Source organism: Podarcis erhardii, assembly GCF_964252035.2.
Source record: "Podarcis erhardii genome assembly, chromosome: 15".
NCBI lineage: Eukaryota > Metazoa > Chordata > Lepidosauria > Squamata > Lacertidae > Podarcis > Podarcis erhardii.
This window is the reverse complement of record NC_138505.1, coordinates 38000305-38019988: the sequence shown is the minus strand read 5'-3', so window position 1 is coordinate 38019988 and position 19684 is coordinate 38000305. Positions and strand designations below refer to the sequence as shown.

The 19684-nt window shown below is 44.6% G+C and overlaps 1 protein-coding gene across 2 annotated transcripts in view; it reads left to right on the top strand.

Moving 5' to 3' along the window:
- LOC309330532 (transmembrane protein 132C-like) overlaps nucleotides 1-19684 on the top strand; it is a 276077-nt gene that overhangs the window by 90611 nt on the left and 165782 nt on the right. For both annotated transcript variants that reach the window (XM_081842225.1, XM_081842226.1), the window contains exon 2: nucleotides 1831-2719. In XM_081842225.1, coding sequence (XP_081698351.1) covers nucleotides 1831-2719 — 889 coding nt within the window. The remainder of the gene's footprint in view (nucleotides 1-1830; nucleotides 2720-19684) is intronic.

Below are 19684 nucleotides of genomic sequence, written 5' to 3'. Positions count from 1 at the left end.
TCAGTGGTAGAGCATCTGCTTTGCAAGCTGAAGGTCCAAGGTTCAATCCCTGGCATCTCCAGGTAGAGCTGAGAAAACTCTCTTCCGGGAACCCTGGAGAGCCAAGATCAAATGACAGCTTCCTATGTTCTGTCACTGCCATCACTGTGATGTTCTAGGAAGGTGAGAAGGAGGGATGAGGTGGCAGCAAGGTTGGCAAGGTTCAAACTCACCAGCAGGAGTGCCGCATTGGCTTTGCTGGTGTGTTTGCACTATGCTGTCCTTTTCTTCTTCCCCTTTTCCTCTGGTTTGTCACTGTGACAATGGGGATGGGGGGCCAGGGGAGCAGTGCTACCCTGCCCCAACCAGTACAAGTGAGCTCTCTGGACCTCTGCAAGCTCTCAGCATTGCTAGTCTCTAATAGCAACCAGGCGACAGTCTCTACCTTGTGCTGACCTCCCTCTAGACACAAGGCTGCATAGGGTACACAGCGTGGGACAGTAAATAATCTTGAAGAGGAAAGCTGCCTGCACTCGTTCTACCAACTGGGTAAACCCTGGCAGCCAGACTGGAATACCATAGAGCAACTGAGCTATAATTTTGGCGTTGAAGACCTTAAGGGCAGAAGGGATATGTGATGTTTGTATGTGACGCCAATAAAAGGTTTGATGATGATGATGATAGCAACCATGCTCCAAGATGCAAGACTGTGATAAATCCAGTTTATTTTAGCTCAATAATAATTTGCCTGATGCTAGATTTGGGTCAGAATAAAAGATTCAGGACAGACAACTGAAAGAGCTTTCACACGGGGCATAGCTAAAGTGTGGAATTTGATCCTACTAAATGTAGTAATGGCCACCAACTTGAATGGCTTTAAAGGGGGATTAGACTAATTTATGGAGCAGGAGGCTATTAATGGCTATCAGCACGATGGCTATGTTTTACCTATGCTACTGGGGGCAGCATGTTTCTGAATACCATTTGGTGGTGATCACAAGGGGGGAGAATGCTGTTATGTTCAGGTCTTGCTTGCAAGCTTCCCAGAGGCATCTGGCTGGCTGCTGTGAAAACAGGATGCTGGGCTAAATGGACCTTTGATCTGATCCAGCAGGGCTCTTCTTATGTTCAGACAAAGGAAAGTTATTTATCACATAGGGCATTTTTAATCAAATCCGCTGCCACAAGATATAATGATAACCCCGGCTTAGATAGTTGAAATGGGAGACTGGACAAATTCAGGAAGGAAGAGGTACATTCAAGGAGGGTACAGAGCAAGTTATGGTCTGGATAGAGAACATGTTGCCTCAAGAGAGTCCAGGGGGGCAGATAGAGAAAAGTTGAGGTCTGCATCTGGCCCCCTGGGCATGATGTTCCCCACTCCTGGTACTTCTCCACCCCTGAGACACTGATTGATAAAACTTCATTTGCAGCCATAACTGCATCTGGTCTGGAGAAATCCCAGATCCTAAACTTAATTGGGCTGATCCAGGATTTGTCCAGAGTGGGTTGAGGCAGCCCTGGGTTGCACTGGATGGGGTCAGAATCACCCAGGGTGCTCTGGATCTGTCAAGGAGGGGATATGAAGCATGTGGTGGGGGGGGGGGAGACAGAGAATGGGAGGTGATGTAGTCCAGGAATCTTTTCCCCTGCCCCCAAGACAGCCAACCTTAGCAGGTTGCAAGGTCCCTAATTCCATTCAGGCCTCAGATCATGTTGGGCATGGAGTGATCATGGACACAAAATTGGGCCCTGAACCAAACTGGAGCTTTCTTGCACAAATAGCTAACTGGGCATTGTCTCATCTGACCCATCTTGTTCTTTGTTTTTTGCCTCCTTCTTTGCCAACAGTGACCATTGGCCGCGGGGCCTCAGACAATGTTCAGAAGTTTTCCTCTCTGCCAACATATCTACCTGTAAGATATCAGATCTCCAGCACCGAGAGTTCGTTTTTCCTCAAAGAAACTAACCAGGAGTTCATGCGGAACTCCAGTTTGCAATCTCGGATGGAGACTTTCTTCACCTACAAAGCCAAGAAGACCCCTGTGATCAATGCTAGTTATGGGCCCTTCTCTGTGGAACAGGCTGTGCCCCAGGACCTGCTGCTGACCTCAAGCTTTTTTGGATCCAACAACAAATTTACGTTCAATTGGAAGCTGAAAGCATACATCATGAGTGAAAAGGTCTATTTGACCAGGCCCAAAGCCCAAGTTCTTTTTTACATTGTGGGAAGAGATTGGGATGACTACAGCATGACAGAGCAGCTGCCTTGCATGCGAGTCTTTGCCTTTCGGGAAACGCGGGAGGTTCGGGGCAGCTGCAGATTGAAGGGTCACCTGGGCTTGTGTGTGGCTGACCTGGAACTTCAGCCCACCTGGTTTAACCCAGCAACCGTTGTCACCGGCCGCAAAAAAGCATCCAATCAGTCTGAAGGGAGCTCAGTGGAGCTTTACTACACCATTCAGCCTGCAGATGAAAATACAGAGTGTACTTCGGAAGACATCCGTAAGGGGAACGCCATCCGCCCAGGGAAGGAAGGGTCAGGGGAAACCATGTCCCACTTGCAGAGAATTGGTTCCATCACTCTCTACAGGACCCCGGAGAGCTCTCAGCTGACAGAGCTGTGGCTGGACAGCAACGTCGTCATCTGGTTGCCAGCGAAACCCATCAGACAAGGAGAAGTTGTGAGTGCTTTGGTGACGGTCACCAACAACATCACTGTGGACCAATTCATCCTGAGGTATAATGAGTTTGCATGTCTGCTCTGTGTTGTGTTGCTGGGTGTGATTGGCGGGTGGGTTGGCTTTTCAGCTGGCTCCTCTCTGCTGACACTGGCAAGCTTAGATTGGGGGAAAGGCAGTAGCATCTGCTTTGCATGCAGAAGGTCCCAGGTTCAGTCCTTGGAATCTCCAGGTAGGACTGGGAATGTGCATCGTCTGAAACCCAGAAAGCCACTGTCAGTCAGTGGATACAGTGCAGAGCTACATGGACCAATGGCCTGACTCTGCATGAGGCATCTTCCTTGGTTTCCACATCCCAGATGAAAGAACTTTAACCAAAAATATCGGGCAAGCTTTATTTATGTATTTTCCCTTTGATTTCTATGCTTTGCAGTCAAGGGATGTTTGCAATAAAGGTCACAACTGCTCTTCCAGTGCTTTAGGCAACTGAAGGTTTCCCCAAGGATTCCACACATGAACATATTTATGTCTCAAGCTTATATGAATTACATTAATGCAGGACAGATCATAGTGGAGAGGGGGGTAATAGCTTTTTGGGGCAGATAGCCCTCCGGAGGCTAGAAACAGAAAATAATTTCTAAAAGAGAGTTGAAGGGTTATGATCTTGCTATTGTTGCTTCCAGTTTGTAGACTGTCACAGCCAGGGCCAGTTAGTGAGTTGGCATGCCTGAATCTTGACCAGTGGCTATGGTTTCTAGCCCAAAAACCCCGATGTAGGTGAATATGAATGCAGCTCTGGGACATTTTTCAGAGCAGCGGTAAAGACATCTTCTGCTGGAACACTTGGGTAACTGATGGGCCCCGCCTGCTCTGTTGACCAAATGAGGTGATAACAAGGCTTTCAAGTTTGTTTGTGACAGCTTAACATTGAAGAAGGCAGTAAAAAGAGGGGGAAATGATCAAGCAGAGATTGGATACGCCCTTCCTTTTCTTTGAAGGTGTCCCTGGTTCCCACTAATGGTTTAAATGATTGCACTTCTTTGCAAGGTTGTTTTCATCCCTAATTAAAAGCAGACAATTTCATTTCCAGCTTGCCAAAGTCCTTATTTGGTTGAAAGGTCAATGTGCTTTGTACAGCACTGAGTTCAGTGGAACTTCCTCCAAAGAAACTATGCATAAGATTGCACTCATGCTGGTACTAATAAATTGGGCATTGCGGTATATACTGTATGTGTGCGTGGATATATAGATAGGGGAGGGAGAGCTGCCTGCATTTCAGACTATGGGGGCATAGTCATAGGAGCTATCATGGCAAGCACCTCCAAAATAAGCAGCTTCAAAATTTACCATTATGTTGCTGCCCTGGCGCCACTTACTAGAATAAGGATTCGAGCCAGAATCTGAAGTTCACTAGCCAGGAATGCTGCACCACTGACTGTGAAGATTAGAAGGCCATTTTTTATTTTCTTGTTTCTTATATTTATTGCATTTATATGCAACTTTTTTTCACCAAGCAGCTCAAGGTGATGTACATGGTTTTGCTATTCAATTAATCTCCACAACAGCCTAGACTGAGAGGCAGTGACTGGCCCAAAGTCACTGACCAGTGAGCTCCATGACCAAGCAGGGGCTTGATCCTAGGTCTCTCAGGTCCCTCGTCTGACACTCTGACCACTACACCACACTGACTTATACCGGGCTTAGGGAAGCCACAGGCGTAGTACTATTGTAGGGGCCATCACTGCTATGTTCTGTGACTGACGAAGATTATAAAGCCTGTGTGTGTGTCCATTATGTTCTAGATTGTTGTTGTTGTTTAGTCGTTTAGTTGTGTCCGACTCTTCGTGACCCCATGGACCAGAGCACACCAGGCACTCCTATCTTCCACTGCTATGTTCTAATGTTCTAGATTAGGTTCCATGAAATCCAGTGTCAATAGGTTGTTGCACTGGGCAGTTGCTAGTACACAACTATTGCCTAGCCCTGCACCATACATTAATTTACCACCATTCCCAGTATTCTTGTCAGCACCAAGTGACCAAGTTTGGCCACTGCTGTTGACATTCTCATGATGATGATGATGATGATGATGATGATAATAATAATAATAATAATAATAATAATAATAATAATAATAATATATTTATTATTTATACCCCGCCCATCTGGCTGAGTTTCCCCAGCCACTCTGGGCGGCTCCCAGTCGAGTGTTAAAAACAATACAGCATTAAATATTTAAAACTTCCCTAAACAGGGCTGCCTTCAGATGTCTTTTAAAAATAAGATAGCTGCTTATTTCCTTGACATCTGATGGGAGGGTGCTCCACAGCATGGGCACCAGTACCGAGAAGGCCCTCTGTCTGGTTCCCTGTAACCTCACTTCTCGCAATGAGGGAACCACCAGAAGGCCCTCGGCACTGGACCTCAGTGTCCGGGCAGAATGATGGGGGTGGAGACACTCCTTAAGGTATACAGGATCGAGGCTATTTAGGGCTTTAAAAGTCAGCACCAATACTTTGAATTGTGCTTGGCAACGTACTGGGAGCCAATGCAGATCTCTCAGGACCAGTGTTATGTGGTCCTGGCGGCCACTCCCAGTCATCAGTCTAGCTGCCGCATTCTGGATTAGTTGTAGTTTCCGGGTCACCTTGAAAGGTAGCCCCACGTAGAGCACATTGCAGTAGTCCAAGCAGGAGATAACTAGAGCATGCACCACTGTGGCGAGACAGTCCTCAGGCAGGTGGGGTCTCAGCCTGCGTACCAGATGGAGCTGATAGACAGCTGTGCTGGACACAGAATTGACCTGTGACTCCATGGACAGCTGTGAGTCCAAAATGACTCCCAGGTTGCGCACCTGGTCCTTCAGGGGCACAGTTACCCCATTCAGGACCAGGGAGTCCCCCACTCTTGCCTGCCCCCTGTCCCTCAAAAACAGTACAGTACTGTCCCTAATGAAGCATTGCAGGGCATTGCAGAGGGTTGGGCTAGGTGACTCTTTGGGCCCCTTCCAATCCTACAGTTCGATGAGTCTATCATGGGGAAATTTTAAAATGGTGGTTATCTGCCACCTAGTCATGATCTTGATGTAAACCTGCCAATATCTGACTGAAATACTGTGCAGAGAGGGAGGCAGCAATCTGGGAAGCGATCCACCTGCAAGAAAGGAAATTCCGACTAAACATTAGGAAGAACGTTCTGACCGTAAGAGCTGTTCGGCAGTGGAACAGTCTCATAGAATCATAGAATCATAGAGTTGGAAGAGACCACAGGGGCCATCGAGTCCAACCCCCTGCCAAGCAGGAAACACCATCAGAGCACTCCTGACATATGGTTGTCAAGCCTCTGCTTAAAGACCTCCAAAGAAGGAGACTCCACCACACTCCTTGGCAGCAAATTCCACTATCGAACAGCTCTTAAGGTCTCCTTAGGGCTCTCCTTCCTTGGAAGTTTTACAGCAGAGGTTGGATGGCCATCTGTCATGGATGCTTTAGCTGAGATTCCTGCATTGCAGAGGCTTGGACCAGATGACCTTTGGGGTACCTTCCAACTCTACAATTCTACGATACTATAATTCTATGATTGACATGAGTCCTGGTTCCTGCTTCAAGCCCAGCTCAAGACCCTTTGACACAGACACATTGCAAGAGGAAGTGCTGTAGCTCAGAGATGGAGCATCTGCTTTGCATGCAGAAGGTCCCCAGTTCAATCCTTGGTACCTCCAAGGTAGGACTAAGGAGGACGTATAGTCCTAGGAAGCCAGTCCAGGTGGTCTGACTCTGTATAAGGCAATGTCCTATGTTCTGATATCAGGTTTTAAGTTGGATATTTATTTGGGGAAGAGCCATTGGTCCATGATAGATCATCTGCTGTGCACAGTGTCCATTTCAGTTTCTGGCATCTTTAAATTGGGCTGGAAAGGACCCCTGTCTGAAAACCTGGCACGCTGCTGCCTGTCAGTGTAGACAATACTGAGCTAGGTAGACCCATCACCTGGCTCAATAGAGGGAAGATTCCTATGTTTGTCCTGCTATAACCAATCCGTATGTGCACAACTGCATATCACATTCAGCTCTTGGGGGAGGTATTATTTGTCTCCAACCTTGTAAAAATATGGAGGAAAGAAAGGAAACTGATTGTCCTGGAAGCAGCTTTGGTTAAGTTGATGGGATAATCTGCGTGACACCTGCCAGCTGAGTGGAACGTCTGAGGCTGATTGTAAAGACTTCTGCTGCAACCTTTAGAAATGGTGCAGTGAAACAGTTTATCAAGTTTAAAATCAGACCCACGTTGAGGAGGAAGTCTATTAGAATAGAATAAGAACTAAAGATTAGATAACATAAGTCCATGTGCAGATATTTGAGGATTTATGAATATCTGTTTATCATTTATTTTGTGTTTTCTTTTGTAGTTTGTTTTCTAAGTGTCATGTGTGTATATGCTGTAATAATAAGTTAATAAAAAGCATTTACACAACCATACACAAAAAGAAATGGTGCAATGGGAGACTGGACTAAACATTGTGTTGCTCTTACATCAGCATCCTAAAACGGACATTGCTCTAGATTTTTACTCCTTATCTGGCATTCCCTCAAACTGCTCCCCATGAATACAGGTGGGGGAGAGATTCATTTCTGTTTGCGCTGAAAGAAGAACCTCCTTAATTTTCACTTCCTGAAACAATATGCAAACAACTTGCAGCCACCCTTTGAAAAGCTTGCTTCTTCAAATTTTGCTGTGGAGTTTTCCACCCAAGTGATGTATTTTTTTAAAAATGCATATACTAGGATAAAGTGTGCCTTTAAAAAATGTTCATGTTACTGAGCATGTCAAACAAAAAAAATATACGGTACATTTATCAGTCACTTTTCACAGTAAAAAGTCTCAGTGCAACTTGAGAAGGTAAAATGCAAAATATAAAAGCAATTTAAAGCCCGGGGGGGAGGGGGAGGTAGCAATGCATTTGTTCGTGGAAATTTGCACAAAAATGATGATGAATTTTCATGAAGGCTTTTTTTAAAACAAAAAAAGCAAACCAGAAATAAATTGCCAGCTGATATGCAAATGTGGAAAACTGAATTTAAAGTTGTAAAGATGAGAAAATTAGAAGAATGGTGAGATAAGCAGAAATACTATATTTTACATGTATTCGGTTTTTTTTTTAAGATAATTTTTATTAATTTCCAAAACAGAAGACAGAAAACAAGAAAAGAAAAGAAAAACACAGAGAAATAAATAAAATGTGACTTCCCCATACCTCCCCTTCACTGCATCCTTGTTTTGCAATTTTTTAGCAACCCTTCAGTCAATTTTTTCATTTAACTTTTTTGGATTTTCTCAACTTAAACGATTACAGCTGTAATTCTCTGTTTCTTACCCCTTGACATCTTAACAGTTCGAAATTTTACAACAGTTCTTAAGATATACTTTAAATTTTTTCCAATCCTCCTCCACTGCCTCCTTCCTCTGGTCTCGGATTCTGCCGGTCATCTCTGCCAGTCCCATAAATTCGGTCACCTTCATCTGCCATTCTTCCAGAGTGGGTAGTTCTTGCATCTTCCAATACTTTGCCAAAAGAATTCTTGCTGCTGTAGTTGCATACATAAAGAATATTCTATCCTTCTTTGGTACCAATTGGCCGACCATGCCCAAGAGGAAAGCCTCCGGTTTCTTTACAAATGTCCACTTAAGGACTTTCTTAATTTCATTATAGATCATTTCCCAGTAGGCCTTGATCTTTGGGCAGGTCCACCAAAGGTGATAGAAGGTTCCTTCAGACTCATTACATTTCCAACAATTGTTATTGGGCAAATGGTAGATCTTTGCAAGCTTGACTGGGGTCATGTACCACCTATAGATCATTTTCATTATGTTTTCTTTCAAGGCACTACATGCCGTAAATTTAATACCGGTGGTCCATAACTGTTCCCAGTCAGCAAACATAATATCATGACCAATATCTTGTGCCCATTTAATCATAGCTGATTTCACCGTTTCATCCTGAGTGTTCCATTTCAGCAACAAGTTATACATTCTAGACAAATTCTTAGTATTGGGTTCTAACAGTTCTGTTTCTAACTTCGACCTCTCCTTCTGGAATCCTACCTTCCTGTCTAGCTTAAATACTTCATTTATCTGATGGTAATGTAACCAATCTTGAACTTTATGCTTCAGCTTATCATAACTCTTAAGTTTAAACTTTTCACCATCTTGTTCTAAAATTTCACAATATTTTGGCCAGTTGGTGTCCATATTAAGCCTTTTCACTGCCTTGGCTTCCATTGGTGACAACCACCTGGGGGTTTTACTTTCCAACAAATCTTTATATCGAATCCAAACATTATACAATGCCTTCCTGACAATATGATTTTTGAAGCCCTTATGAACCTTTACCTTGTCATACCATAAATACGCATGCCAACCAAAGTTATTGTCATACCCTTCCAGATCCAAAATGTCTGTGTCCTCAAGAAGTAGCCATTGCTTCAGCCAGCAGAAAGCTGCTGCTTCATAATAGAGTTTTAAGTCTGGCAGGGCAAACCCCCCTCTATCTTTCGCATCTGTTAAAATCTTAAACTTTATTCTGGGCTTTTTGCCCTGCCAGACAAATTTGGAGATATCTTTCTGCCACCTCTTTTACATGTATTCGATCCAACCTTCTGTGGCAGGAGGAGGGTTTTTTCCCAGTTGAAAGCAACTACAGTGGAACCTTGGTTTTCGAACGTAATCCGTTCCGGAAGACTGTTCCAAAACGTTCAAAACCCGAGGATCAATGGGTTGTTGGCAAAATCCTTTGAAAAAATGGGGAAAACATGCAGTGGAAGCCGTTTGACTTTCGAGGCATGTTCAAAAATGGAAGCAATTACTACCAGGTTTCCGACATTCAGTTTCCAAATCATTCAACAATGATTTTCAAGAACCGAGCTTCCATTGTATTTGTCTTGCTCCTGTCGTACAAAAGAAGACCAACTCTTTGTGCTTGACATTTGGGTTGATATCATTTCCCAATGACAGCAGGTCTTACATGGGATTAGGTACAAGATGTTGCCCCATAATGGCAGATGACAGTGGAAAAAATTAGATAGATGAACCAATGGCCTGACATTCCTATGTTCCTATGTTCCTATTGCATTTTGCCCTTCTTTCAGATCCACGAGGACTAGAATCTCACGTTATCTTTTTAGGAAGCTTCATAGCTCAGCAACAGACCGTGTAGTTTGCATGCAGGAGGTCCCAATTCCTGGCATCTTCAGCTAAGACGGGGAAAGTCTTCTGTTTCAAACCCTGGAGAGGCACTGCCAGTCAGTGTAGACAGTACTGAACTGGATGAACCAATGACATTACGTTCTTGTGTTTCACTCCATGCTAGGCACACAAAAAAGGAGTCTGCTCGTAGAAAGGCTTTGCTGGACGCAGCAGCAATGGGCATTCTCCCTTTGGAAATGCAGAACCCAACTTGCTATTTTGGTCTGCCTCTAGGATTAATCAGAATGCATGGCGTCTTAGTCAGATAGAAAACAGATGTAAAGAAAAATGTGGTGTTCTTGATACTAGCAAAGCTGAAGATTAAATGTAGGTGGTGAGAGAGCAGGAGAGGGAGCGGGAGACGAAGAGAGAATACTACCACTTTATAGAATACTCTGCATCAGGGATGGTGAACATTAAACCCAGGGACCAAAGGCAGCACTCTAGCCTCCCTGTCTGACCCTTGAGACTGTCTCCAAATCACCCTCCTCACTAGCCTTGCTTTACTTCCTCTTTGAGTTCTTTTGCCTGGTTCATACCAGTCCTGGGTGATGTATCAATGCATCACCTAGGCCTGTTTAGTGCAAAAGGCAGCCTGAATGGATGTTGTTTTCTTGTTTTCTGTGGGAAGCTATGTGGCTACATTTGGGGTGAGAGGAAACAGATGCATGGCAGAATCCTGATAAATAAAATGGGTAATCAGCAAGAATAAAGACTTCACTCCAAATAAGTATTTTATTTAACTAATGTTATTTTATTTAACTAATCTCTTTGAGCCAGGGATGAAACTTGGGCACTAAATAATAAGAATAAATTACTACTAGGTAAAAGGTAAAGGACCCCTGGACGGTTAAGTCCAGTCAAAGGCAACTATGGGGTGCGGCGCTCATCTCACTTTCAGGACCAGGGAGCTGGTGTTTGTCCACAGATGGCTTTCTGGGTCATGTGGTCAGCATGACTAAACCGCTTCTGGCACAATGGAACACCATGATGAAAACCAGAGTGCATGGAAACACCATTTACCTTCCTCCTGCAGCAGTGGTGCTGTGGTCTAAAACTGTGAGCCTCTTGTGCTTGCTAATCAGAAGGCTGGCAGTTCGAATCCCCTCGATGGAGTGAGCTCCTGTTTTTGTGTCCCAGCTCCTGCCAGTCTAGCAGTTCGAAAGCATGCTAGTGCAAGTAGATAAATAGGTAAATTACTACTACTACTACTTTTGTACCAACAGTACAAAATTCCAGCTGTTTTCTACTCAGTGTTCACCAATACTTTAGCAAGCTCTGACCAAACCTTCACCTGTGTTTTGAGGGCACAAGATCCCTCAGTTAGCAGAACCATATGCTGCAAGGTTTTGCTAAGATATACCATCTCAGATTACAAGTAAGGAATTGCATGTTTGAATTTGCTCTCATATAAATAGCCTTCTGCATATAGAACACTTGCAAATTAGGGACACAATTGCTTTCTTAAAATCAATTGTAGTGGAGCAATAGAGACAAGTATTTCCTACTGCCCAGGGGTAGGCAGTTTGTACTAACATCACATATTTGTTTTTAGAATAACTAAAATGCTTTGAATATTAGGGGCCACCCCACATTTTCTTTAAAAAAATGCTTTGCACAGGTAACTACCATAGAGTTATCAAAATTTCAAAAGTAATGGGTCCATGGCCTGGAAATAGGGGGTCATCAGTAATTAGCTAATTGGGAACCCCTGTTCTAGACTTTTTTGGGGACTTCCAAACCACCCTGGAGTGGTCTACAGTTGGATCTGGGACTCCAAGACTCCCTGTTCCAATCCCAGTCCAATTGTGACAGCCAATAGCTCAATCAGGGTTGACCAGAGCATGTAAACTGCTTGACCTACCCATTCTTTGAATTCATTGCCATCCCTCACAGGTGTAGCAAAAAGTGCATGAATCTCATGTGCTTCCTTCCTCTCTCTCTCTCTCTCTTCTATTTATAGCTAATGATACAACTAAGTTATGAGATGTTTGCTTTACATTTATCCTTTTCAAACATAAGGAGATTTATGTAATGCCCTTATGGCCATTTATTACACAGGAATCTCGTATATCTGTACTGTGATTACCCAAGCTGAGGAAAGCTGATGGAAATCTTCCTGCGTTGAGCAAAGTCGTCATTATTCAAACCTTGCCGTTCAGAAGTGGGGGGAGAAGCGGAGCAGGGAGGGCTGGGGAGGGAGGATGCTCCACAAAACATTTCATTTCAGTTAGATTTGGAAACTCTTACACCAAATTCTACTTGGAGTGTGCTGTCCGTGGTTTGCTAGGGGCTTTGAAACTGAGACAAGTTCAAACCATAATCATTTTTTTTGTCTAAACGAATAGCCACGTTCACATTGTTTTGTTCCATTGGCTGCTCAAGTCATTTGCTCAATGCACTTCAGTGAAAAAGGGCTGCCAGTGTGGTTTCAGGATTGCAGTTTAAAAGTCATGCTACACAAGGAAAATGAGGGGGGAGGGATGAGGAAAACTCAGTCTCATCCCGCATTTAACCTTTGCTCACACTGGCACATCCAATGACCCACAGAAGTGGTTAATACTGTACATAGCTGTCAACGTTTCCCTTTTTTTAAGGGAAATTCCCTTATTCCGAATAGGATTCCTTGCAAGAAAAGGGAAAAGTTGACAGCTATGATACTGTACATTCACCCACACTTCCTGTGGAGAAGGAGTCAACAAACGCCTTATCCCGCTCCCCACAGATAAAGTAATGGGTGATTGGAGGCATTTGTGCAACCCCTTCCTTGGTTCATAGATGCGCACATGAACCTCCCACATTTAATCACTATCTGGTCGCCTCAGAGGATGTCTTCATCAGTGACCATTTCACTAGACTACTTGCTTCGAAGGTAAAGGCGAGACACTTAGGCCCCCGTCACTGGACTAGCTATGACTAATAGCCAATTTGTTCTTCATCTCCCAGAATCACCACCAGTAGACTTTCTGCCTCACAGTATCGGAGGACAAAGTGAAACAGCAAAAGCCCCTCTATCAGCCTATCAGTGGCACATGAATGTAGCAAACAAACAAATAAATGTTACTTTATGTGCTCTGTCTTATCTCAGTCTCTCAGGCAAGACCTTTTATGAGTTTGACCACTTCTGTCAGGTGTAGAATGCCCTCCACCACTCTTTCCCCCCTTTCATTCTGTTGAACCCCACAAAATGGGACCCATTTTCTGTGTGGCTGCATAATTATTAAACTAAGCCAGGATATAAAGGTAAGGGTAAAGGGACCCCTGACCATTAGGTCCAGTTGTGGCCGACTCTGGGGTTGCAGCGCTCATCTCACTTTATTGGCCAAGGGAGCCAGCGTACAGCTTCCAGGTCATGTGGCCAGCACGACTAAGCCGCTTCTGGCAAACCAGAGCAGTGCACAGAAACACCGTTTACCTTCCCTCCAGAGCGGTACCTATTTATCTACTTGCACTTTGACATGCTTACGAACTGCTAGGTTTGCAGGAGCAGGGACCGAGTAATGGGAGCTCACCCCATTACAGGGATTCGAACCACCGACCTTCTGATTGGCAAGTCCTAGGTTCTGTGGTTTAACCCACAGCGCCACCTGCGTTCCTTTTAAGCCAGGATATACCAGCCTTCTAATGACAGAGCCTTCCTTCCTGCAGGTGAGAATCTAGGGGCAAATGACACAGCCCTTCCCCATGGAGCTGACTAGTTCTCACATTTCCTGTCAGCTGTGGCTGCCAGCTTTCTGTTTCCAAAAATTCTGCTACTTGAACAGAAGAACAACTTGCCCATATAGTCTGGCCTCCTGTTCTCACAGTGGCCACCCAGGTGCCTGTGGGGAACCTGCAAGCAGGACCTGAGTGCAACAGCATTTTCTCTTCCTGTGTTTTCCAGCTTAGTGGCAGAGCGTCTGCCTTTCATGTGGAAGGTTTCAAGTTCAATCCCCAGCATAGGGCTGGGAGAGACCTATCCCTGAAACCCTGGAAAGCTACTAGGAGTCAATGTGGAGGATGCTGAGCTAGACAGAATGTTGGCCAGTCTTGGTATGAGGCAGCCTCCTATGACTTTAAATTCCACGTAATGCCCTAACATTTATCTGCAGGGCAGTGTGCCATGTTTGATTTGGCATGGGATTACACACAACACGCCAAGGCGTTTAATACTGAGAGCGTGACTATCCTGTGACTTAGCTGTTAAATCTGTTAACTTGATGCAGAAGGTACCCAGCAGACCAGATCACAGGTGGTGCTGAGCAGGATAAGCCAGGCAGGAAGAAAAAAAAGGTGAGGGATGAAGTTCTATGTTCCAATAGGAAACCCCAGGTTATTTTCATCTTAGTGGATGGCAGATTTTGCCTCTTCCCAGTTCCTCAGCTTGTTACAGCATCTTGCAAGGTTCCAGGTTTGTAAAAGAGAGGTATGGAATTACCCATTGCCAGCTAACAAGTTGACGGCGAGACAATAGACAATTAGCAAGGATAATAAATCATCAGCTTGCAAGAGGGATAGAGGCTAAATGTGGCCAGGAGAGCGATTAAACAGATCAGCCAAGACAGTTCTCTGTGGTGGGATCCTAATGAGTATTGACAGTGCAGCTGTATTCAGGATGTCTGGGGCAGGTGAACTAAGGAGGCTGGAAATATTAGCATGGAAGAAGATTAAGCATTACAATAGATGTGTACAAGGTGATGGCAGCCCATGACTTGCCTGCTTGACTCAGATCAATATATGAATGAACGTCTCCCTCCTTACACTAATTCTTGGCCTCAGCACCTCACGCTGCTATCCCCACCCCTCTACCGCAGCTGACTTTCAGAGTTTCCAGGTCAGAATGCTGCAACGACAGCAGGAAACTTCAGTCTGCAGAATTCCCTTTTAGCCAGTAGAGGTTGTTGGTCACAGTGTGGTGCAATCAGACTGGTGGCAGCACTGGACTGGCTCTGCTGCTGTGTTTGGACCACACCAACCATGCTGCCGCCACCTCCCCCTTTCCCTCCTTGGTAAAGGTAAAGGTACCCCTGCCCGTACGGGCCAGTCGTGACCAACTCTGGGGTTGCGCGCCCATTAAGAGGCCGGGGGCCAGTGCTGTCTGGAGACACTTCCGGGTCACATGGCCAGCGTGACGAAGCTGCTCTGGCGAGCCTGCACCAGTGCAACACACAGAAACGCCGTTTACCTTCCCGCCATAAAGCGGTACCTATTTATCTACTTGCACTTAAGGGTGCTTTCGAACTGCTAGGTGGGCAGGACCTGGGACCGAATGATGGGAGCTCACCCCGCCGCGGGGATTTGAACCGCTGACCATACGATCAGCAAGTCCTAGGTGCTGAGGTTTTACCCACAGCGCCACCTGCGTCCCTCCTGGGAGGCAGCAGTAATGCGAGCAACTGGAGTCAACACTGTGATGCAGCAGCAGGGGAAGTAAGAAAAAAAGCTGAAGCAATTCTAGGCTGCATCATAGTTTCCAGATCTAAGGAAGTATTAGTACCGCTCTATTCTGCCTTGTTCAGACCCCACCTGGAGAAGTGTGTCCAGTTCTGGGCACCACAGTTTAAGAAGGACATTCATAAGCTGGAATGCGTACAGAGGAAGATGGCCAATGTGTTTTATTGTATTTTTAATATTCTGTTGGGAACCACACCCAAAGTGGCTAGGGAAACCCAGTCAGATGGGCAGGGTATAAATAAAATAAGAAGGTGGAGAAGGAGGAGAAGGAGGAGGAGGAGGTCAAGGGTCTGGAAACCAAGCCTTATGAGAAACTATTGAGGGAGTTGGGTATGGAGAGGAGAAGACTGAGAAGTGATATGAAAGCCATCTTCATATATTTGAAAGGCTGTCCCTTAGAAGATGGAACAAGCTTGTTTACTGCTGCATCACAGGATGGGACCCAAACCAATGGATTTAAGTTACAAGAAGGGAAATTCCAACTAAACCTTAGGAATAACTTTCCGATTATAAGACCTGTTCAACAGTGGAACAGACTACCTCAAAAGGTGGTGGACTCTCCTTCATTGGAGGTTTTAAGCAGAAATTGCATGGCCATCTGCCAGGGATTATTTAGCCGTGATTCTTGCATTACTCTTTGGTCGTCCATTCCATCTCTACAATTCTATGATTCTATTAGCAGTCCACAATGAGAACTTCTTATGTGGTTTGAAATTATGGGTGTTGAGGGAAGCTGAGTGGAGGGAGGGAGAACTAGGGACTGAGGAAAAATGTGGTTCAGTTTTCATTTAAAGGTAAACCTACCTAATCCACACTTTCAGAAACTATACATGAACCAAAACACAGCCACCCTTCAAAATTCACGTTTCCTGAATTTGGCAATGCAGTTTTCTAGCCTAGTAATGTGTGCTAGTATGCATATATCGTAAGACGAAAATATCAAAATCCAAATAGTTCTGGAAATAGCAAAATGCGTTACATAGCAGGAAATCATTTTGCAAAATGAGTATCTTGGCTATCGGGAGAAATTCACAGTAAAATGTGGATGAATTTTCAGGAGTGTGTTTCTTCAAAACATAAATAAATTGCAACCTGATGTGGGAATGTGCAGAACTGAACTTGAGATTTGGAGGGGGGATTGGGGGAAAAAGAGAGATTTATCCATCCCTAGTTAGAACTTATCCCTATGGTTCTGCACCAGTCTGAACCTTCTTTCAGCACGCAGCGGAATGAACGTGCAGCTCTCTCCTTTTTTAGATGAAAGTGTGGCTGTTTAGTTCAAATCAATAGTTCAAACTTAGGAAGCCAAGCTTCAAAGGCAGCTTACCCCATAGAATGATGTTGACCTGAGGGTAAGGTTTCTTTCATGTGTCCCCTGCCCCCCCCCCCTTGTGTACACGTGTGCCTTCAGATGTGAATGGCATCAAATCATTCCCCTTCATGCAGCGTGGCTCTGAAACGCTCACAAGTTCAAAGCGCTTGCACTATTGTTAGGAGATTCAGCAAAGCACCAAAGTACCAAAGTGATCTGGCTCAGTTCTGGAGAATAAAGGGATGTAGCAACCATCACACAGACCCCTCCACCTCTTATTATTTCATTTTCTGTTTTCAGACACAGGTGGAGGAGAAATCAGATCCTAGTTTCAGATTCCTGTCAAGCAGTTTTGCTTATTATGGAGAGCTTTTTTTAAAAGGCCTTGTGAAGATGGGGTTTACTTTGTTTTCAGTGTTATCGTTTAACTGGCTTATTACAGCTCAGCCAGAATAGCAGGTGATCCTCATAAGTTATAGGTGAGGAATCTTTTCCAGCCACCTTCTCTTCTGGCAACCTTTCAAGAACCACTTGATCACTTTGATCTGTGGATCGAGCACTTTAACAAGGGCCCTATAATGTTCATTCTACACCTGCTGATTTTGCTTATGTTTCTTTGATTTTTTTTTTAAAGTGAACTTCTTTCTTACTTCTGCCTTTCATTGATCATTTTAATGTATATTTTATGCAAAATGCTTAGTAGGGTTTATGGTTATAAAAATTCTGTTTCTCTTTTTAAACAATAAATGCCCTTGGTCAGCAGGGCCAGTGGCAAACATGGGTGTGGTGCAAGAGATGTAAATTTTGCCTTTGTGTAGTACTGTGTGATTTCTACACACACGCCCACATCTCTACCTTCCATCCAGGGAAGCAAAGGGGCATTATCAGAGTTGAAGGGTGCATTCCATCTGGGCAAGAATTCTCAAGGAAGATGTGAAGCAAGGCTGAAGGCTGTAATCTGGGGAGGGGATCGATGGATGGGGAGAGTCCTGAGGTCCAGATAAAGTGGCCTTGAGGGCCACATCTGGTCTGTACACCTACAAGCTTTTGCAAATTAATTGAAACAAAGCATGTTTTCTGTCTTACTCGTAATCCTGTGCTCAAAACAAACATGAAAATCAGTTGATGTCGGGAGCCTGCAGCCAATAGAAGGAATGATGTGCTCGCCACAGTATATTGAGATTCTACAAAAGAGTTATTCCAGAGCTGGGAAAGAGGTATCCTGACGGTACTGAGATATTGCAGCAGGACCTAGCCCCCTGTCACACATCAAAAGTGGTGAAGAAATTCATGACAGAGCAGCAAATACAGGTACTTGATTGGCCAGGGAATTCCCCGGATGTAAATCCCATTGAGAATTTGTGGGCTATATGCAAAAGTCACCTCCGTGCTGTAGACTGTACGACTATGGAGAAGCTCATTCAGGTGCCGATTCAAGTGTGGTACAGGAATCCAAAAATCAACAGTGACTCTTTGAAACTAGTAGACTCCATGCCAAACCGTGTTCAAATGCTGCTTAAAAATAGCGGAGGTCATATCCGTTACTAATGTACGTATATGTGAGCTTTGTACATGTATATGTGAGTTTTGTACAGTAAACTACATTGTTTGTTACAATTAATTTACACAAGGGTGTAACATCCTTCTTGCCAGTTTTTCATACACATCTGGTTCACAACTGCGTGAACAGAAAGCTGTATCAGATAGATCCCTGGCCTGATCCAGCAGGGCTCTTCTTGTGTTCTTATACCCTGCCTCTTCTAGGAACCCTCGGCTACTTTCTATATTAGGGGACAGCATTCTGCATCAATTGCAGTTTCCAAACATTCCCCAAGGGCAGCCCCATCTGGAGCATGTGACAGTAGCCTGGATTGTGACCAAAGCAATGTGCCACAGTGACCATATCTTGCTTCTTCAGCATCTCCTGTTGCGCTAACAAGGTCCACTGCAATACTCGTCAACAGTTCTGATAATCAAGATGTTTCTCTTCCTTAATTTAGAACTGTTGTTATTTAGTCGTTTAGTCGTGTCCGACTCTTCGTGACCCCATGGACCAGAGCACGCCAGGCACTCCTGTCTTTCACTGCCTCCCGCAGTTTGGTCAAACTCATGCTGGTAGCTTTGAGAACACTGTCCAACCATCTCGTCCTCTGTCTTCCCCTTCTCCTTGTGCCCTCCATCTTTCCCAACATCACGGTCTTTTCCAGGGAGTCTTCTCCTGAGGTGGCCAAAGTATTGGAGCCTCAGCTTCACGATCTGTCCTTCCAGTGAGCACTCAGGGCTGATTTCCTTAAGAATGGATAGGTTTGATCTTCTTGCAGTCCATGGGACTCTCAAGAGTCTCCTCCAGCACCATAATTCAAAAGCATCAATTCTTCGGCAATCAGCCTTCTTTATGGTCCAGCTCTCACTTCCATACATCACTACTGGGAAAACCAAAGCTTTGACTATAGTATCTTGTAAACTTTGGCTCGACCTTGTGTTTGGCACTGCCTAGCAAAGTGCTCAGCCCAGCCCAGCTTCATGCAGCCTCACAGTTTAGGGGAGTTAGAACAATAAAACAATGAGATAAAACAATAAATTAAAACAAAACAAAGCACTAAAAGGAGTTAAGAAATAAAATGGAAGCGAGGATTAAAACAAATGCTAAGGGTTGGTTATAGAGCAAAAACTTACCTTAGAGTTGGCCTTAGAGCTCAAAACCCTGCTTCAAGCATTCGGCAGCCATCTTTACAGATCTTTTCCAGTAGACCTTTTGCCAAAAATTGTTCAAAGTGCACCTGGAGCCGCTTCTTTTCTTTGGGAGGTGGAATGTGTAAAGGGGCATCACTCCTCCTTGTTAACCTCCACAATTAATGATCTTCCCTCCCAAGCTTGCTTATACACTTGAAGATCCTCAGAGCTAAGACTTGACTTGGGAGAGGGTCTTCACACCTGTCTCAAGGCTTGGCTTACAAGCATTAATTAAAAGCATCTAGTTCTCTAGACTAATTAAGATGCAAGAGTGTCTAGTGAAATCCCGCCCCCCCACTCTGCT